General features: G+C 42.6%; 1 protein-coding gene, 1 non-coding gene and 1 pseudogene across 2 annotated transcripts; 1 reads left to right on the top strand and 2 right to left on the bottom strand.

The window, feature by feature from the left end:
• Window positions 1-1,937: 1,937 nt before the first annotated feature.
• FUCA2 (alpha-L-fucosidase 2) lies at window positions 1,938-21,592 on the bottom strand. The gene is made up of 7 exons (XM_060616830.3): window positions 21,260-21,592; window positions 17,497-17,684; window positions 13,901-14,240; window positions 11,581-11,791; window positions 11,149-11,336; window positions 4,700-4,808; window positions 1,938-2,707 (listed from the first exon to the last, which is right to left on the bottom strand). The coding sequence occupies exons 1-7, from the start codon at window positions 21,490-21,492 to the stop codon at window positions 2,567-2,569; spliced, it is 1,410 nt and encodes a 469-aa protein (XP_060472813.2). The 5' UTR covers window positions 21,493-21,592; the 3' UTR covers window positions 1,938-2,566.
• On the top strand, window positions 14,941-15,710 carry LOC132666538 (ceramide glucosyltransferase pseudogene; annotated as a pseudogene).
• Window positions 18,132-18,257, bottom strand: LOC132668148 (U6atac minor spliceosomal RNA). Its single transcript, XR_009605507.2, has one exon. It is a non-coding gene; the product is annotated as a U6atac minor spliceosomal RNA (small nuclear RNA).
• Window positions 21,593-22,066: the final 474 nt, after the last annotated feature.

Here is a 22,066-nt window from a genome sequence, read left to right on the forward strand (position 1 = left end):
GTGCTGACGGTGTGGAACCTGGAGCCTGCTTTGAATTCCCCTCTCTCTGCCCCTCCCCTGCTCACAAACACTCTCTCTCTCTGTCTCTCAAAAATAAACATTAAAAAATTTTGTTTTAATATCAATATCTAGACTATTGAGTCTAGTAACCTAGTTTGGTTTGCCTTCAATATTTCTCCAGTCATTAAAGGAAAATCAGAGGTTACGGAAATTCAATTCAGGGCATTTTGTACCTATTTAATAATGCTGGGAAAAGGATTATTTGATTGGAGGATAAAAACTATTGGCTTAAAATAGTTAATGAGAGATCTGATTTTTAATTATCCTTACTATAATTCTTGCCCTCATACTACAGATAATTCCAAGAATTTGCTGGAATAGTTTTAAATCCTTGTTATGAAACCCCATTGTAGTACATTTTACACATAAGCAAGATATGCCTTAAATAAATTTAAATTTGGGGTCATATTTTTTCTTAGAGTTGGGTTAAAAGCATTTTATCAGCACCTTAGAATGCTGAACTGTATTTTGTCATGTAGCTCCTTCATAGCTACTGAGTCACCAAACCCTATAATTTGCTTAAATATTTGTTTTTCCCCTTTCGTATCAATTTGTAAAGGTAAAGATGGACAGGATAGGAATTTAAGTGGTTGACAGGCTTCAGTCTCAGAATTACTTTCTTCAAACAAACAAATGACCCTACTTTTATGATAAGATTCTTGTAACACTGTTTCCTTGGCTTTGGTTGGGGCCTGGGTGGCTCAGTTGGTTAAGCATCTGGCTTCAGCTCAGGTCATGATCCCACAGTCCATGGGTTTGAGCCCCGCATCGGGCTCTGTGCTGACAGCTCAAGAGCCTTGAGCCTGCTTCAGATTCTGTGTCTCCCTCTCTCCGCCCCTCCCCGACTCATGCTCTGTCTCTTTCTCTCTCAAAAATAAATAAACATTAAAAAAAATTTTATTTTTTTTAAATTTTTTTAATGTTTATTTACCTTTGAGAGAGACAGAGACAGAATGCAAGTGGGTTAGGGGCAGAGAGAGAGGGAGACAGATCTGAAGCAGGATCCAGGCTCCAAGCTGTCAGCACAGAGCCCAACGCGGGGCTCAAACTCGAGCTGTGAGATCATGACCTGAGCTGAAGTCAGCCACTCAACCGACTGAGCCACTTAAGCGCCCAAAACATATATGTTAATTTAAATTGGAGCTCATATGAGCTCACCTACAAAAATTGGCCCATAGGTCCAATCCCACACCCCCTCAAAAAACCTGAAAGACTATGTACTAAAATCGTAATAATGGTGATCTAAACAATGACTTTAATTTTTTTTTAATGTTGATTTATTTTTGAGACAGAGACAGAGTGGGGAGGGGCAGAAAGAGAGAGGGAGACACAGAATCCAAAACAGGCTCCAGGCTCTGAACTGTCAGCACAGAGCCCAACACGGGGCTTGAAGTGCAAGATTATGACCTGAGCTGAGGTCGGCAGCTTAACCGTCTGAGCCACCCAGGCGCCCCTTGTATGTTTTAAAATACCTACAGTAAACCTATATCAGTTTTATTACCAAGAGGGAAAAAAAACTTTTTTTTTTTTTTTATTTTTTTATTTTAACGTTTTATTTTTGAGACAGGGAGAGACAGAGCATGAACAGGGGAGGGTCAGAGAGAGAGGGAGACACAGAATCTGAAACAGGCTCCAGGCTCTGAGCTGTCAGCACAGAGCCTGACGCGGGGCTCGAACTCACGGACTGCGAGATCATGACCTGAGCCGAAGTTGGCCGCTTAACCAACTGAGCCACCCAGGCACCCCGAAAAAAAAAACTTTTTTATGAAAAGACAATTACTATGAGCACTGAAAGTATGTATTAGGCCAAATTTATTATATCTCTGCCACCTGTATTAGTCTGCTAGGGCCACCATAACAAAATACTACAGACTGGGTGTCTTAAAGCACAGTAATTTATTTTCTTACAATCCTGAAAGCTGAGAGCCCAGTGTGTCTGCAGGTTGGGTTTGTCTCAAGGCCTCTCTCCTTGGCTGGCCGATGGTGCTTCTCCCTGTGTCCTCACATGGCCTTTCCTCTGTGTGCTTGCATCAGTGGCATCTCTTTCTCTTCTCATAAAGACGCCAGTCGTATAGATTAGGCTCTTACTCTTACGACTTTATTTAACCTTAGTTACCTCTTCAAAGGCTCTGTCTTCAAATACAGTCACATTGAGGGCTAGGGCTTCAACATAGGAATTTGAGACACACTTCAGGAGACATAATGCAGTCCTTACCACCACCAGTTCCTAGCTACCATAAAACAAAAATTTCCACCTCTTAATCACACATGGAAATAAATTCAATGTGAAGAGACTTCAATGGCAAAGTACACTGGAGAGGTAAAACAATTACATGGGTAATTTAGGAACAAACATAAGCAGTAAGAGGGGAAAGGGCCTGAATTGCCTAAATATTTGACTTTCCTTGACCAATTTTACATTTGCTTTCTCCATATGCTACAATTATAGAAACCTGATATTTTCTAGTCTTCGATGTACCCGCAGCATGAACTACTCTGCTGAAAATTAGATCACATTAGTTAGTGCTAGAGCCCAGCCCCATTTACAGGGCATCTGATCAAAGGTTAGACGTGGCAGTTCTACCAGTATGCCATTTGGCTTCAAAGACGTCCAGTTAAGTGGCTGTCCGTGTCCCAGTAGTTTAATCTGAAATTAAAAACATACACAGAAATGTCTTCACATGTATCTCTTTGACTCACCCACTTTATTGTGAAAGAGTGGCTGGTATTTCTTTAAAACACTGTAGACAAGAAACTCAGCTTTTGCTTTTATTTAGTGGTTCACAAGTTATTTTAACCTTTGGTCCAAATGAGTGCATACATGCATCTTACTCCTACATTCCTGTCAAGTAAAAGTGTCCAAGAGTTGGAAGAGAAGAACTGTAAAGGCTGAATAGTGTTAGAGTAGGGAAAACACTGAAGAGAGGACCAGGGAAAATGACTCTGGACCAATGTGCCCAATGTAAGACTTGCATAGTTCTTGCATAGAATGTCCCTTATCTAGGAAGCTACCCTTTCTCCCCAGGTTTTCCAGTAACTGATCAACAATACATAAGTCTGATCAATTACTACTGTAATTATTTTATATCCTTACTCTTATACTAAATGGGTTTAAATAGGTTTTCTACATGTCTATGGTTATTTTGAACGAGAAAACTTTGCCTATCATGTGGAACAACACAAAAACAAAACCCATGAACTTTTAAGATTACAGTATTAATGGGGCCAGACAAAATACAGATAAAATAAAAAGATGATGTCATACCCAGGCCACTAAGCTGTAATTAAACATCAAATGTGAACTCCCATCTTCCTTTCTGCCAGATCAACCACAGTGTTAGAAATGAAATGTGGACAGGGCGCCTGGGTGGCTCAGTCAGTTAAGCGGCCAACTTCAGCTCAGGTCATGATCTCGCGGTCTGTGAGTTCGAGCCCCGCGTCGGGCTCTGTGCTGACAGTTCAGAGCCTGGAGCCTGTTTCAGATTCTGTGTCTCCCTCTCTCTGACCCTCCCCTGTTCATGCTCTGTCTCTCTCTGTCTCAAAAATAAAATAAACGTTAAAAAAAAAAAGAAATGAAATGTGGAAAGATGATACAAGGAGAAGCATACAATCTACGTCCAAGGAAATTGTTTCTTAAAAACAAGCTATAAAATACGTCAAAATGAACTCAATGCCAGATCTGTTGCCTACAACTGTTAGATTAACTTCCTCCAGATTTTTTTAATGACCTTAAAATAGTACGACTACAACATCTTACTTTTATTCTGATGTATTCTGGGATGGGATGTCTGGGAAAGAACCTGAGTTTGCTTTACTCATTTATTTATTTATAAATTCCAGAATCATTTTGGATGCTTCCAGAACTTGAACAACATAAAATAACTGTAAAAAAGAATATCTATTTTACATTGATACGCATGGAGATAGCTGTATTTTAAGTTTAGTTTTCTGGGAAATGAAAGAAAATTTTCAAAGGTTTGGCCAAACATTGCCATTGATGAAGTTCATTTTAAAATTACAGGTATCCCCTACAGTCAGTGTTATGCCATTTCACTTTTATAAAAGGCCTAGAGTAGTACCTATTTTGTAACTGAAAGAAATCTAAAGAGGACTTTCACTTTTACAAAAAAAAAAAAAAAAAGTGAAAAGTAAAAATAGCATTTAGTGTTTGTTTTGCAGAGAGCCCTTTTAGAGGCAGTGCACACCCCAACAGCAGCGAGTGGTAACTCCAAGTTCCTTCCTATACTCAGCATTTCAGCATCAAGCCGCCATAGCTTTGAACTGAGTCTGTGAGCATCTGTGCTTTGTCTCCATTCAATTTGTGCATCCGTTAGCAAGATGTGTTCTAAGGGATCAGAAGAGCTCTTCTAAGAGAGGTTATTGTGGGGGTCTAGGACTGTTCAAACAAATTTCCACATAAATTAATGGTAATTGCTTCTTTGCTTTACACCATTTCAGCTTATGAAAGATTTCATAGGAATGCTCTGCTTTCAAATGTAGTGGGAGAAAACCCATACTCTCATGAGGTATAAATGGAACATACATAAGGCTCTCCTTGAAGTTAAAAGTTTCATTCTGTTTTTCCCTAGGATATGCTAGTTAGCAATTTAAAGACTTAATAAAGATAAAATCTCCTTACCTCTGTTGCCCCCAGGGTAGCGATGGGTTGGCCAAGAAACAGATGTCCTGATGTGGGCCATTTAAGATATATGGCGTAGACCAACTTTTGTTTAGGTTTGGATGTGTACCTGGTTAAAAGGAGGAAAAGAGCATAGTGGTATTCCTCATGTGTTAGGTTTGGGATTATTTTTACAGAGATACTTTCATGCAGTAAATATTTACCCATGTCTTCGTTAATAGAAGGAAAAAATAGCTCCATGGTAGAGTAAAAAGCACCCAAAGAGGGTTCCCAATTCCAGTGTGTCTTTGGGGGGCTGGAGAGGGGGCTCCTCACCCCCAACAAGCAATTCTCCAACACCAGCTGGGTGTCCTACAATTCAACTTAATTCTGACACTATCTACGTGGAGATGGTGTCAGATTCCACAGGTCAAGGATTCAGTCCTACAAGACTGCTTGCCTGCACTACTCAACTTCAGACACCAATCACAAGTCCAAGGTATCACCTGGTCTTCTAACCCACCAGCTATAGATGGGAGGTTCCAACAACCTTTTCCCTGGGTTCAATTAATTTTCTACAGCAGCTCACAAAACTCACACAAACATTTTACTTACTGGCATACCAGTCTATTATAACAGGATAAAACTCAGGAACAGCCGAAGGGAAGAGACGCATAGGGCAAGGTATGGGGAAAGGGCATGGAGCTTCCATGAACTTTCCAGGCACACCCCTCTCCCAACAACGCTGAAGCTCTCCAAACCCCATGCTTTTGGGTTTTATGGAGGCTTCATTACATGGTTATGATTGATTAAATCACTAGTCATTGGTGACTGATTCAACCTTCAGCCTCTCTCCTCCTGGAGGGAGGGACTGAAAGTCTCCAGGCAACCAGCCTCACCCTTGGTGAAGTGGAAAAGTCACCTCATTAACATAACAAAAAACATCTGTATAGTTCTCATCACTCAGGAGATTCCAAGAGTTTAAGGAGTTCTGTGCCAGAAATGGAGACAAGACCAAATATATACTTGTTATCATAAATCATAATATCATAGCACCTCCCTCCCCCACTTCCCCTATACCAAAAAGAACACAGACTTCTCTTTTTTTTTTTTTTAACGTTTATTTATTTTTGAGACAGAGACAGAGCATGAACGGGGGAGGGGCAGAGAGAGAAGGAGACACAGAATCGGAAGCAGACTCCAGGCTCTGAGCCATCAGCCCAGAGCCAGACGCGGGGCTCAAACTCACGGACCGCGAGATCGTGACCTGAGCTGAAGTCGGATGCTTAATCGACTGAGCCACCCAGGCGCCCCAGAGACTTTTCTAATATTACTCTTCATCAGACTGTTCCCATGGAGTTGGAAATAGGAGGGAATTATGAGCAAAGAAGGTAAGACGCAGGAGTAAATGGCTTTCCACCTGCTGATTCAAATCTTCATACTCCCTTATCAAAAAGTCTGTATGTGTCAATGCTGGGCCAAGTACTGATGCTGGTGTTAGGGATACAACAGAAAGCAAGACACTTAATTCTTATTCTTATGGAACTTAGACTAGAGTGACGAAGACTCTATTCAATAATCACACAAATAATGTCAAAGTGTGAGTTTTGATAAGCACAATGAAAGAACAGTAAATTGAAAGGTTATAACAAAGGGACCTCTTAGATTAGACCATCAGCGGGGTGCCTGTGTGGCTCGGTCAGTAATGCCTCCAACTCTTGACTTCAGCTCTGTAAGAAATAAGCCCACTGACCGAATCAAAGGACGGGCACAGAGACTCTGAGCACAGTGAAGTGAGGCTTTAATCAACATTCTTGCAAGAGCGGGTGTCTGATGGACAGGCACACCCGGAGCAGTTACAGCAGGCAATTTATCTCCTAGCGTGAAGTCCCTCCCCTGATTCCTCATTTGGCTGAGTACTACAGAGGTTACAGCCTTACCCAGAAGTCAGCGATGCCCACGTAAGGCAAAAACTAGTCTTTTTGTACAAACGTACATTCCTTGAGGTGACGCAGAGACTTCAGTTCTTTGGCACATGCCCATTACAAAACCCGTGAAGACTAAGTCCGCAAAATGGCGAGGGGAAGAAGAATCAGGAAGTGAAGTGAAGTTTGGGACTCCATTGGGGGGGGTACATATTTCCAATAGGTTGTAAACCTATTGGTAACTCTATAGCGCAGCTTTTATTTGGTATTTCTCAAAACAAATCATTTCATTTACTTCTCATAGGCTCAGGCCATGACCTCACAGTGGTTTTGTAGGTTTGAGCCTTACATTGGGCTCCGTGCTAACAGCGCAGAGCCTGCTTGGAATTCTCTCCCTCTCTCTCTCTGCGCCCTCCCTCACTCGCACTCTATCTTTCTCTCTCAAAATAAATATTTTTAAAAAATGTTTTAAATTAAAAAAAGATTAGACCATGAGCAGAAGCCTAAGAAAATGACATTTCATCTGAGACTTAAAGGATGAATGAGAAAAAAGGAGAAAAGGTAAGAGTAAGCTCTACACAAAACAGAACTCACTCATTCTTAGTTTTTCAACGTTTATTGAAATCTTAAAATGCTAATCACTGTTTTAGAGCTGGAGACGCAGCATTGAACACAGTCCCCGTCCTTATGGAGCTTATGTGGTGGTGGAAAAAATTAGAATAAGCACGTGATGATTAAGTCCTATGGGGAAAACTGAAGCCAGGTGAGGACAGAGCATGCAAGGTTGGCAAGGAGGGATGTGGTTGTTATTTTAAATCTAATAGTCCACCTTTGAGGAGGTGGCATTGAGGAGACCTGAAGAATGTGAGGAAGAGCATGTTGAGTATCCAGAGGAAGAGAGAACAGCAAGCAGGAGTATGCTTGGCCTGCTGACATGGCAACAAGAAGGGCAGGAGAGAAAGTGAGGGAAAGCATGATGGCGGATAAGATCAGAGACAGCAAGGAGCCAGTTTTTATAGGACCTTAGAAGCCTCTACAAGATCTGGCTCGTTCTCTGAGACCGGAAGCCATTGGAGGAATTTGAGCGTAGTAGTGACATAACCTGGCTTTATTATTTCAAAGGTTTTGTGGCAGAAAGATGAAAGGGGCAAGGATGGATGTAAACAGATCAGTCAAAGAAGTTTATAATCCAGGGGAGACACAATAGAGACTAAAAGAATGAGACATGGTCAGATTCTAGATATACTTCCAAGAGAAAAATGATACTTGCTGACGGATTGGCCGTGAAATATAAAAGGAGAGTGGAAGACTCCCAAGATTTTTGGCCTCACAACCACCTAAAAGGATGAAGCTGTCATTAATTGAGTTTGTGTAGACTGCTTGGAGCTAGTTTAGAGCAAAATTTTAAAATTAGGACCTCAGTTTTAGACATAACAGGTTTAAGGTATTTATACTTCCAAATGGAGATGTTGACCAGGAAAGCGAATGTAAGTCTGGAGCTCAAGAAAAGGTCGGCACTGAAGAGGTCATCGGTATGGCATCTAAGGCTGTGAAAATGGATGTGACTGCCTGGGGAATAAAGATAAAGAGGAGGAACAGAAGCCCAAGGACTAAGCCCCAGGCACTTCAGGGTATAATGGTTGGGAACTGGGGGTGGAATCAGCAAAAGACACTAGGAAGGAGCAGCCAACAAGCAGAGATGGCGTCAACAGAGTCACATGCTGCCATAAACTCAGAAAACGGACCACGAAGTCACTCTGGATTTGGTGAAGGACGGGTTATGGAGGGCTTGGATAACAGCGATTTTCTGAAGTGTGGGGGCGGAAGCCTGACCAGAGTGGGTGCAGGAGAAAACTGGAGCAAGATATTGAAGATAGCCAGTTTAAAAAAAAAACTTTTAACATGTTTTACTATCAAAGAAATGAGAGAAACAGGGAGGTGGCTGGAAATCTAAGGGTCAAAAGAGTACTTTTTTAGGATGAAAGAAATAACACGTTTGAATGCTGGCAGGAAGGGTCTAATAAAGAGGGAAAGTTGAAGATAAGGAGCAAAGGAGAGAACTGCTAGAAAAATATCCTCGAGTGGATAATTTGGGATGGGACCCAGGACACAAGGGTTGACCTTAAAGCCAAAAGAAAAATAATCTGGTATTGTGTGTGTATGTGTGTCTGTGTATTTCTAGTCACATTTTAGCTACCCATGGGCAGGCATGGAATGAGCAGAGCTAAATTTAACCAGAGTTGAGTTTTTAATCAAAGTCAAGTGAGTATGACAGAGAAAGAGTGTATGTCATGGAGTGACAAGCCACAGAATCTGACCTGGATAAGGAAAAGGGCTGAGGAACAGAAAAAAAGTGAGGGGGTCACAGATTGGTATCATCAGTGGATTACAGATCCTTTCAGAAGCCGAAGTGCTATGTGGAATGAGCTGAAATTTAAAAGGTGGTTGGGAGTGGCTCAGTCGGTTGAGCGTTGGACTTCGGCTCAGGTCATGATCTCACAGTCTGTGAGTTCGAGCCCCGTGTCGGGCTCTGTGCTGACAGCTCAGAGCCTGGAGCCTGCTTCGGATTCTATGTCTCCCTCTCTCTCTGCCCCTCCCCCACTCATGCTCTGTCTCAAAAATAAATAAAAACATTAAAAAAAATTTGCTTTAAAAAGGTGTTTGGGAGACAGCATAATGCTTCAAACTGAGATCATGGAATAAGTGCAATTATTGGTAATACAGGATCTAAGGCATGACCCCGAAAGGAGGTAGCAAAGGTAGAACACACAAGATGCTCAGAAGAGAGAGTACAAGAACTCAGGGGGCGGCAAATTTTTAAAAATGTGAATATAGGTATTCAAATCACTAAGAGTGATGTTAAGAGTAGTTCTGGGGACAGTGATCACGAGCTAGGGCTGAAATCCTGAAGGATTCTAAGGACCTGGGAGTCTACAGATGACTGGGGCAAGGACAGCAGCATGCCTGGTAGGCTGAAGAACTCCTGCTGTGAGGGGGGAGCAGGGCCACATGGGGTTTGGGGTTGGTGCGGTCAGCAGGAGCCAGACAAGGGGGCTTCACGGACCTTATTAAATATTTTGGCTGTTATTTTTATTTATTGAGATAAAATTTCATGGAATAATAGTTGATGATTGTGAAATCCATGACCAGACCCCCTTGTCAAATATATGCCCAGATGCAAATCCCAAAACCAGATTTAAACTAGTCTCTGTAAAATGAAGGACTGGTACTGGGTTCCAACTATGGCTTCTCCCACACATTCTAAAATTCTACAATGAGTTGCTTCTGTCTAGATTGCTTTACTTTATTTTCTTCGATGAGTTGACAATTAGTTTTAAGTCATAAGTAAAGTCAAAGAAGATTTAGTCTAATTTTTGGTTTATACTTGATCAGGTTGTATTCACCTGGTGACAACAACGGGTGAATTTTTAGAGCTTCCCTATACTACTCTTATTTATATGCGTTAAGACCCAACATCAGGAACCATCATATTTGCAGAATGTGATTCAGATACTCATTGGCATGTGGTACCTTCCAACGTGCAGACATAAGCAAAGCTTTTTAAGAAGATTCTAGTTAAGAGAAAAATAAGCAAGTTAAAATAATTAAATTTTTTTTTTTCAGTTTGTTTATTTGAGAGAGACAGAGGCAGCATGAGTGCGGGAGGGACAGAGAGAGGACAGAGAGAAAAATCCCAAGCAGGCTCCCCGTGGACAGCACAGAGCCTGATGCGGGCTCGAACTCATGAAACCGCGAGATCATGACCTGTGCCAAAACCAAGAGTCAGACGCTGAACTGACTGAGCCACCCAGGTGCCTCTAAAATAATTAATTATAAAGAAACTTCAGGTTTAGGGGAACCTGGGTGGCTCGGTCGATTAGTCATCTGACTTCGGCCCAGGTCATGATCTCACACTTCGTGAGTTGGAGGCCCACATCGGGTAGCAGGCTATCAACACAGTGCCTGCTTCGGATCCTCTGTCTCCCTCTCTCTTTGCCCCTCCCCTGCTCGTGCTCTCTCTTCCTCAAAAATAAGTAAACATTTTTTTAAAAACTTAAAAAAAAACTTCAGGTTTAGATTTATTAGAATAATATGAACATATTATCAGTTTTTTATCAATTAAAATAATGCTGTTATTTGGGCTGATTTTAAATTTTGGGGGGGGGGGCACCTCTTCCTTGCTAATTTCATATGATGGAACATCTGCAGAAATAAGAATTAAATGACTAAATCAAAGTCTTCCTTTCGGATTAACCACTCAGCATCTTTCATTTTTCTGAATGGCTTATGATTTTTATAAGAGCTGACTATTTTTCACTAAAATTTGCCCACTCTTAGGAAGTTTCTAGATAGGATTTAAGCTTGACTGGATAAACAATAAGTGTTCAAACACATGCTGATTTCTTCTAGAGTAAATAACTTGGAAAGTGCTTTGTATAACAGGCATGCATCCAATTTCCTTTTAATCCTACTTTTCTCTTTGTATCTCAGAAATTTTAAATGCTTTCCCCCATCAAATAGTACTTGGTAACAAGAATAACTTACCACACGTCTGGGGTGACGTCACTCTGGGACCTCCAAGGGTAGGTTTCATAAATAGCTTCTCCATTGACTTTTAGCCAGGTCCCCATTTGCCTCAGTCGCTCCTCAAAAATTACAGGAATTGTGCCATCATATGTGGGCCCAATATTCATCAAAAGATTTCCTCCACATGAAACGGTCTCTACAAGTTCCTAAAAAATTAAGAATAAAGTTCTTAGGGAGATGAAACGATTCCATTGCCAATGTGTTAATAATATGTTGTATTTGTGTGCTTACACACTCATATGTAACCACTGTCCAGAAGAACAAACACAGCAAATAGAATAATGTCCTGTGTTTACAGGCCCCTGAGCTCTACAAATTATACAAAGTAATCCTCACACATCCACACAATTGAGAATATTACCTTAATAGTCACCTAACATTTTACTGTACCTTCACTAGTTCTTCGATTGTAAGATAGTCACTGAGTCTGGCATCTCTCCTGTAACCCCAGGAAAACTTGTCTATTGTCATGCAATTTTCCCATTTATGAGGCAGAAGATGTCCTGGGTGGTAACGATCACTGCAGGTGTAATAGCCGCCATGCTTACAGATGGTACCGAATCCCCAACGGTCATTGGTGACGACTGTGTCCCGAACGGGGCTGAAATATAATTTTTTTTAATAAAAAATAAAACATTTTACATAAAAGGAAATGTCCCTGAAAAGAAGTCTAACTGAAATCCACTCCTGAAAAATCATCATAGCATACTAGCATAATGCAAAGCCCATAGTTTTGAAGTCAGACCTGGGTTGGTTGCAATCCTGGCTCGGTTACTTTCTAAGCTCCCCGCCCCAGAGTCAGTGACCTAACTCCTCTGAATAATCTCCTCCTCTGTTATTAGATCAGAAATAATTTATGTAGGGGTGCTGGGGTGGCTCAGTCAGTCAAGTGTCCGACTTTGGCTCAGATCATGGTCTGGCAGTTTGTGGGTTTGAGGCCCACATCAGCTCACAGTCTGGAGCCTGCTTCAGATCCTGTGTCTCCCTCTCTCTCTACCCCTCCCCCACTCATGCTCTCTGTCTCTCAAAAATGAATAAACGTTAAAAAAATTTTTTTAAAGAGAGAATTTATGTAAAACACCTAGTCCTATCCCAGTACCCAGCACATACAGCACTGAAAAGAGTATCACACTGTTATTTGAAGCTCCTTCTCCCATGTATTATGAATGATAGCCATAATTGAGTTTACACTCAAAAAAAATAAAAAAGGGGGGGGACTTCCGGGTGGCTCAGTTGGTTGAGCATCCGACTTTGGCTCAAGTCACCATCTCACGGCTCGTGGGAACGAGCCCTGCGTCGGGCTCTGTGCTGACAGCTCAGAGCCTGGAGCCTGCTTCAGATACTATCTCCCTCTCTCTGTTCCTCCCCAGCTCACACTCTCTCTCTCTCTCAAAAATAAACATTAAAAAAATTTTTTTAAAAACATTCTTCTCACCTATAACTGAATATAGCCTTTCTATTACAATTGTGCCTGATGTTGAAAATCTCTGGGAAGTTAACTTGCCATCACTGTGGCATGAAATAATCCCCACCATGATATTATCATGATTTACAAATTGAAGTGGATGGTTCCCAGTCTTTCCCCTTGGACATACCTGGGCAGACTGCTGCCTTAAGTATCAAGAGCTCTCCAGAGTATCTGTATGCACACCCCTTGTGTGTCCAGGGAACACAAGTACAACACTCCCTGATTTCATACCACAACACCGAGTATTTTCTAGTTACAAATATAAATTTGGTCACAAGGTTCAAGCCTAACAGGAGCTCAGCCAGAACCCCCTGTTCTAATGGGGCAGTCTGGAACATGCTAAAAAGCAACAGGTGGTGCTGATGCGGGAAAAGAGGAGGCAGACAAGGGTGACAGTGACTGAGCAGCAAAGATATCAAAGGAGAAGATGAAAAGAAGCAATTAGAGGAATTGACAAGCACATAATCACAAACAGTGATGAACTGTTGTCTCAGAAGGGGAAAGGGGGGACCCACAAATTAACATCTTCAAAGTTCTTGATTCTGTGATTTTATCTTTTTTTTTCAGTGATTTCAAATTTTTAGTGGTTTTTAGTGATTTCAAAATCAGATTTGAGTTGTATTTGGCTCCTGATTTGTAAGTCTTGATTACTGACTGATTACTTTGAGTAAAAATTGATATATCTAGGGGCACCTGGATAGCTCAGTCAGTTAAGTATCTGACTTCGGCTTAGGTCATGATCTCATGGTTTGTGAGTTTGAGCCCCACATTGGGCTCTCTGCTGTCAGCACAGAGCCCACTTCAGATCCTCTGTCCCCCTCTCTCTGCCTCTCTCTTTCTCTCAAAAATAAACATTAAAAAGACCTGGGGCGCCTGGGTGGCTCAGTCGGTTAAGCATCCGACTTCAGCTCAGGTCACGATCTCGCGGTCCGTGAGTTCGAGCCCCGCATCGGGCTCTGGGCTGATGGCTCAGAGCCTGGAGCCTGCTTCTGATTCTGTGTCTCCCTCTCTCTCTGCCCCTCCCCCGTTCATGCCCTGTCTCTCTCTGTCTCAAAAATAAATAAAACGTCAAGAAAAAATTAAAAAAAAACAAAAACCTGATATATCTAATAAGCGTTATTTACAATGATTTCCCCCTGCCTCACACCATAGATAAGCCCAAAAGGGAATATTTCACAAAGCAAGGGAACACATGTATGAGGGACATTTTGGGTCACCATGGCGATCTAATAGCACATACACCTTTGGTTATACAGCCAGGCTAAGAAGACCGTGCTGTTCCAGTAGTCATCAGGGGCATCTCCATCACCATCCGACCACAGGACCTCCGGCTGATACTTGTTCACTAGCTCGTAGAGTTCTGGCAGCGTCTTAGAAACTGGAAATTGTTGCTGATGGAATGACCTGGACTTATCCTCAAGGAAGAGTGGATGAAACCATTCAAAGAGGGAATAGTACAGTCCAAAGCGAAGGTCAGTCCTGTTCCTAATAGCTGCCTCAAGCTCCTTGACAAGGTCCCTCTTGGGCCCCACATCCACCGCATTCCAGTTCCATGAATGCTTTGAGCCCCACAAGGTAAAACCTGCACAATTATAGTAAGAGTCTTTGTAAGAATGTGAATCTGCTTTAGGACATTTCCACCTATACAAATACCAAAAGAGTGCATGTGACATACAAAAACTTCTACAACAACTGCTTTGTGGAACTTTTTTTCATGGCACATATTCTGCTTTTATATGAGAAACAAATGAGAATCTAAACCAGGTGGAACCAAGGTTTTTTTAAGTAACGTTCTGGGTACCCCTGAAGTCTCCATAATCTCATCTAGCTCCTATATTTTTCCTCTTAGAATATAAGCTTCTTGGGGTGGCTCAGTCGGGTAAGAGTCCATCTCTTGATTTCAGCTCGGGTCATGATCTCACAATTCGTAAGACTGAGCCCCACATCAGGATTCACATCTGGATTCCCTCTCTCCCTCTCTCTCTCTCTCTCTCACTCTCTCTACCTCTCCCCAACTCATGCTTGCTCTCTCTGTCTCAAAATAAATTAATGAATTTTAAAAAAGCTTCTAAAACTGTTCACTCTTGTCAAAGGTGTTTGTGGTAAGCTTCAAAGCAGCAATATTTAAAGTCCTATTCAAAATGTTTCAAATCGACAGGCTCTAACACCAAACAGTACTGAAACCACATGGATCTTCATCACCACCTAAGCTCACATAAAGATCTTCCTGCCTAAGCAACCTCAGTGGGACTTTTTCCAAAAAGCAATGAAAACATCTGAAAATGGGAGTCCTAGAAAGTTTACAAATGTCGGCTTCAGTATCTGTCCTCACAGTATGATTAAAAGTATTTTGTTTTGCCCTGTGTAGCAGACAGACAGGGCTTTGCTGCCACATCAGAACAGGTATATTTTGGAACTTCCCATACAAGGTGCTATGTCTCTGCCAATGTGACTGGCTTCAAATGTGCAACAGGAATGTCTTGTTCAATGAGAAAGGATGTGTTAGATCAAGCAGAAGGGCTTATAGCTTTTCCTCAATACATTGCTGAAGATTACTTGATGGCCAAAGCCATAGCTGACCGAGGTTGGAAGTTTGCAAAGTCCACTCAGGTTGCAATGCAAAACTCTGGCTCTCGCTCAATTTCCCAGTTTCAATCCAGAATGATCAGATGGACCAAACTGCAAACTAACGTGCTTCCTGCTACAGTAATTCGTGAGCCAATTTCGGAGTGTTTTGTTGCCAGTTTAATTATTGGATGGGCAGCCCACCATGTATTCAGGTGGGATATTATGGTGTTTTCAAGTGTCATTGCCTGGCATGGTTTATATCTGACTACATTCAACTCAGGGCTGTCCAGGGTGGCACACAGTGTTTTTCAAAACTCGATTATGCAGTAGCCTGGTTCATCTGTGAATCCATGACAATATACATTTTTTTTTTTTTTTTTGTCGGCATTATGGGACCCTACTATAAGATGGAGAACTGATTGCTACAGATTGCACCGTAGAGGCACAGCAGAGGAGTTTCTAGATGTGTAACTATAGCTTTGTGACTGTACATAAAGGAAAAAAGAGAAGTATTATAAATTATGTTTATATAAATGCTTTGAAAGACCTAAAAAAGACGCTATTTTTGTTTTGTTTTTAAAACAAAATGTTTTAAAATAAAATGCACACTATGTAATTCTTTGTGCCATACGGCCTAGAGGGTTCCTAGACATCAGGAAATCAACAACATGTTCACAAGCAAATACACTTTCTAAATACCCACCTCCGTAGGAGAAACATCTATAGGAGAAAATCATTAAGCCACCTGAATGTGGCCAAAGGGAAAAGTATTCTAAGATAATTACAGATTTTTGGTTTTGGTTCTTCCCTCTTATTTCCCTCCCCACCCCTGTGGAAAATACTGAGGCATAATTTCTTATGCCAAGGCAAAAATGGTCATAGCAAAGGCAATCATCAAATGAATTAACATGTGGTTGCGACAGTAACAATTTGTTGACGCTTCCTTGATCTTTTGGATACTGGAATGGTAATGGGTGGAAACTATCCTCTTAATGTAAGACCACTGTGACGGATAATTTTATGTGTCAACTTGACTGGACCACAGGGTCATGACCTGAGACAAAATCAAGAGTTGTACACTTAGCAGACTGAGCCACACAGGTACCCCGAGATTAACATCTAAATAGGTAGACTGATTTAAAAAATTAATTAAAAAAAAAAATAGGGGCGCCCTCATGGCTCAGTCATTTGAGTGTCTAACTTCAGCTCAGGTCATGATTTCATGGTTCATGGGTTCAAGTCCTACGTCCAGCTCTGTGCTGACAGCTCAGAGCCTGGAGCCTGCTTTGGATTCTGTGTCTCCCTCTCTCTCTGCCCCTGCCCTGATTGCATTCTCAATCTCTCTCTCTCAAAATAAAATAAAATATTAATAAAAAATGTAAATAGATAGACTGAGTAAAGCAGATTGCTCTCCCCAGTGTGGGTGGGCCTCAGCCAATCCATTAAAGACCTAAACAGAATAAGAGGCTAGGTAAGAATTCCCTCTCAGCCTGTCTGAGCTCACACCTTCTCCTGCCTTTGGACTCAGACTACAACTATACCACCGGCTCTCCTGGGTCCAGACTTTTCAGCCTCCGTAACTAGAGGAGCCAGTTCCTTCTAACAAATCTCTTTTTATATATCAGACTTCCAATTGGTTCTGTTTCTCTGAAGAACCTTGACTCATACACCGTGTTTCCTTTCAGGTGTTCTTCCACCATCTCTGTCATTTATGGGCACCATTACAGTTCCATAATCCTTTTCCCTCCAGGTGACCTGTGTCGCTTTCGTCACCAACAAATTGCCCACCATTTGGCTATCTAGGGGTTGGCCAAAAGTGCAGCAAGGTGTTGGTAATGACACAAGACTACAGCAGTACAATCCCCATGGTGGTGGAGCATTCCCAGAATGCATTACAGAGGTGCGGTGAAAGGGAAGAAGGCAAATTTAATCAAAAACTTTGTGCTGCGACGCACATCTCACTTCAAATAGCTTCAAAAGACATCTTGGAAATACTTTTAAATATGCACATAACAAAATACGATCATTTTCCTTTCTTTGTGTGGTTTTTATGTGTGTGTGTGTGGGCGGGGGGGATGATCTTTCTATAAACCCAATGCCTCTCAACTGGATGAAATATATGGTCCCTTAAATTACAGGCAAATGTCAGTAGCCACTTGACTACTGCTCCTAAAACTGATTTGATGTGTTTTAGTTTCTTCTTCCAAAAGAACTACTTACTCTACATTTCATAACTATCGCCAGTGTTTGTAAATGTTACACTTCTTTACCTTCATGATGTTTGGAAGTTAAGACAGTGTATTTGGCACCAGAAGCCTGAAAAACATCTGCCCAGTAGCTCGCATTAAAAAACCGTGCTGTAAATAGTGGTCCAAAATCCTCATATTTGAAATCAGGACGGTAATTATCTTCCATAAACTTCACGTACATCGGTATCTTTTTCTCTTGCCAATACCACCTAAAGGAAGGAGGAGAGAACACATAAATAGCATACGCATAAACCCAGCTCCCTTTACGGATTCCCCCTTACTCGAGTGTTACCCAGATTCTTTCTCCCTTCCCCATCAGTTTGACTTTGCCTTAAAGAAAGCTTATGTAAACTTTCTGCATTTTTCACCTGCCCCTCTGTGAAATCCCCTCGGGTCATAAATTAGAACATTCTAGACAACCCGGCCACCTATTTGCTCTTAATTCTTCATTATTTATTTATTTATTTATTTATAGACAGGAAGCAGGATTTATTGGTGGGCATGAATGGGAAAGGGCAGTGCTGAGGTTCTCATGAGTGCAGAGCCTGCCATTTGTCCAAGGGGCCACGATTAGGGATGTATTTGACCCCACAGCCATCTGGGATGAGCCGCTTTTCAGCCACCATGTCTTCAAATTTGTCCGCATTAAACTTAGTAAGAAACGCTGGTTAGATGCCACGAAGTAGGTGGCAATGCCTTAACCGTATGCGTGTTGTCAGGCCCGAGGGCCTCTTCCATCCTTGTCAAGGGGAGTGCTAACCTTCTCTCCTTTCATACAACACTTAATTCTTCATTTTTAAATCACAAGGTGTAGTCTGTACCTGTAGATAGTTAGTCCTTTGCAACACAAGTGCCAGCCTTCAAGAGGAAGACCACATGCCTAAAACAACATGAATCTTTTGTATTCACCAGCAAAGAACAAGTGGGGGAGTTGGCAACGGTAAAATTAAGAAGATGCTATTATTTTAATATATTGACTCAGCCTTTAAGGATTCCTTGTATGCATTCATTCTGAGCAAGGCCTTCCTGCCTTTGGACAAGGTTGTGTGAAGCAATGCCTGGCTGCCATCCGGTGACATGAAGGGACAAGTCAACAGGCTGAGGACCACAGAAATAGGTTTGTTCTTTGATTGTATCAATGAGACAACTGCCTCTAAGTTTCTCATTATTTGGTGTAATGAGCCCCTATTATTACATCATGTATTTGGGGTTTCTGTACCTTGAAGTGAAAGCTTCCTAACCGATCCATGATGAATTTTTGCTTTTTTTTTTAATTTTTGCCTTTTAAATTGAACTATAAAAGACAAACTGGGACAGTCAGAAAGTTGAACATAGATAAGAGATTTCTACTTTCTCCCAGCACTGTTTAATTTGAGCCTGCATTCTCTACTATAGTCTCGAGTTACTTTTCAAATTTCATACTAATAGAAGTGAAAAGAGGCACTTACTGTAAAGAGTCCATCATTTATATCTGGATTTGAATTGCCATTAAGGACAGTCAGATATATTCATCTCTACCATTGACTGTCCCGAGTCAAATTGGAGGGCAGAGCAGAGGTTTAGAGGGAACACAAAGGGAAACCATAGGTAATTAAAGAATCTTCTACAGGCTTAACGTACTTCCAGACCATCCGAAATATATTCTAGTTAGGTTTCTTTTTTTTGTTTTTAATGTTTATTCATTTTTGAGACAGAGCACAAGCGGGGGAGGGGCAGGGAGAGAGGGAGACACAGAACCTGCAGCCTGAGCCGTCAGCACAGAGCCTGACACAGGGCTCGAACTCACACACCATGAGATCATGACCTGAGCTGAAGTTGGTCCTTTAACCGACTGAGCCATCCAGGTGCCCCACATTCTGGTTAGTTTTATATGAGCAGTATCTTTATTCTTCTAAGTCAAAACAAACAATTCTGTGTGTGTTTGTAGAAAATGAAAAGTTAACCACTGCAAAGAGCAATATGACTCAAAACTAGGTATTTTTGGTAGAGCATCAAATCCTCTTCCAGCACCAGATATATATTTACCAAACACTCCTGGGTGAACAAAATGATAAAGTATAAATTATTACATCTTAATATGAGAGGAAGAAAATCGGTTAGTTTATACTAATCTGAAACATTTCAAAAATAAACTCAAAATGTCTTACAGCACAAAACTTACAAAGATATATAATATCCTGAAGTAAATGTATCTGGTAATACACAATATGGGGAAAAGGAGTCCCTTGTGTTACCAGCAGATTTCAAAAGAGTATATGAATAGCACTCTGTAGCTTACAATGTTCTTTTACATCAATCGGCCTAACTTAATAAGAAAGGTTACTGCTTGGGGCGCCTGGTGGCTCAGTCGGTTAAGCCTCTGGCTCTTGATTTCAGCTCAGGTTATGATCTCAGGGTTCATGAGATCAAGCCCCAAGCTGGACTCCGCACTTGCAGGGGGGAGGCTGCTTGGGATTCTGTCTCTCTCTCTTTCTCTCTCTGTCTCTCTCTGCTCTCCATCTCTCTCTAAGTACACGGAGTAGCACTTAATGCATACTTGTTGAAGTCCTTCAATGAACCGGGGTTCTAATTATTGAGCATTATGAAAAAGCAGCAAAGGAAAAGACTAATAAATAAATAAATAATAAAAGAAAGAAATAAACTGGGGCGCCTGGGTGGCTTGGTCGGTTAAGCGTCCGACTTCGGCTCAGGTCATGATCTCACAGTCCGTGGGTTCGAGCCCCGCGTCGGGCTCTGGGCTGATGGCTCAGAGCCTGGAGCCTGCTTCTGATTCTGTGTCTCCCTCTCTCTGTGACCCTCCCCCGTTCATGCTCTGTCTCTCTCTGTCTCAAAAATAAATAAACGTTAAAAAAAAAAAAAAAAAAAAGAAATAAACTTAAAAAGTCAAGCTCTTTGTTGAAAGTGGTACAATGTTAATATAATATATAGTTTATACTCTACTGTACTACATATTGTATATATTAAATTTGATGCATACTAGGTATACAGTATAAAATAGAGGTAAATACTCATTTATTCTCTTATGGAATACATTATATATGTGTGCAGCACTTTATGTGTATGTATTTGACAACACTTCTATCTTGAAGAACTTAACACCGAAGTACTTACTCAGGAAAGGTATGTGAAACAGTTCAAAGTTGTAAGAGAGTTGTAAGAGAGTTGTAAGACATGCACATTTTTACATAGATCTCAAGGTAAAATCTAAAGAGCAATTTTTTTTGTGCAGCACTTTTTACAGAATAGTCTATTAATAATAAGGGAGTTTTTTTAGGGTAACATTCTGGAACTTTTTTTTTAAATTCCTAGAGCCACACAGGGTAACATTTTAACATTAAAGGGCCAGTGCCTGTCCGAATGAACGTAACTTTCACATACGCACAATGTGTGTTTTAACCGTGCTGTAGGGCAGAACCGTGTTGGGACCTCGAGTGGGTCTCCACCGACACCACTTTAGGCCCAAGACCCACACAACTGCACGAGGATCTGCCGCTTGAGCGGCTCGGCGGTTAGAACGTGATCATTAGGGCTGGGGCCCTGCGACCGCCGAGAAGCGGAGCGGCCGGCGCTGCCCGACGACTCCCGCGGCCGCACGGAGGAAAAGTCCACGTTAGTCCAAGCAGACACAGCGAATTACACAGTCAACACCCGGAAGTGCCGCTGCAACGGCGGCGGGCGAAGGGGACCCGGGACCAGGCAAGCAGGCAGGGGCCGCGGGCTGGGCGGCGGCTGCAGGCCGGGGGCCGAAGGCGGAGTCGGGGCCGACGGAGGGGGGCGCGCTCACCAGAACCACTCGCTCCCGAAACTGGGCACGGAGAACACCCCCCAGTGGACGAAGATGCCGAACTTGGCCTGGTCGAACCAGGCGGGCAGCGGCCGGGCGTCCAGGGACTTCCAGGTGGGGTCGAAGCGCGGCGCGCGGTAGGCGGCGCGGGGTGCGGGCGGCAGCAGCAACAGCAGGAGCAGCGGGAGCGCCAGCCCGAGCGCGGGGAGCGCGGGAGGCGCCGGGGGGCGCATGTCCGCGCGCCGCCCTCCGCCCCGTCGGCCGCTCTGCGCGCTCGTTCTTCCGCGGCTCCCGCTAAGTAAGCGCGGCCTCTGTCACCTGACCTCGCTGTCTGGAAGAAGGCGCCCTCCCCACTAGGCGTGGGAGTGGCTGCGGTCCCGGGCGGTCCGCACACCCCAGGAGGGCTGCATCGTTCCAGTGCGAAACTCACGTGGCCAGAAGTAGCCCTCAGCCGGCCCCGAGGCTGCTTAGCTAAGGCTCCTTGGGGGGCAAAGGAGTCAAGCTCAGGGACCTGTGGGATCGCCTATTTGCTGGAAAAGCTCAACCCCCACGGACTTTCCGTGACCGTCCCTGTGGAACCCTGCACGCGGAGGCCGAGGCAGGAGCCTCGACAGGGTCATCCAGTGCCTTCCAGGTCCAACCACCAGAAACAATCCGGATCATTCTCAGCCTCTGATCCACCCCCCAAACTTCTGAGTGTGTTACGGCTGTGGCTGTCAACCTGGAGCCTGTGTCACGTGAAATCCCAACAGTTTCCAGTTCAGTTAGGGGCCCCAGAATTTGCATTTCTAACCCAGTCCTAGATGT

This window comes from Panthera onca, chromosome B2 (genome assembly GCF_046562875.1).
Source record: "Panthera onca isolate mPanOnc1 chromosome B2, mPanOnc1 haplotype 2, whole genome shotgun sequence".
NCBI classification, from domain to species: Eukaryota; Metazoa; Chordata; class Mammalia; order Carnivora; family Felidae; genus Panthera; species Panthera onca.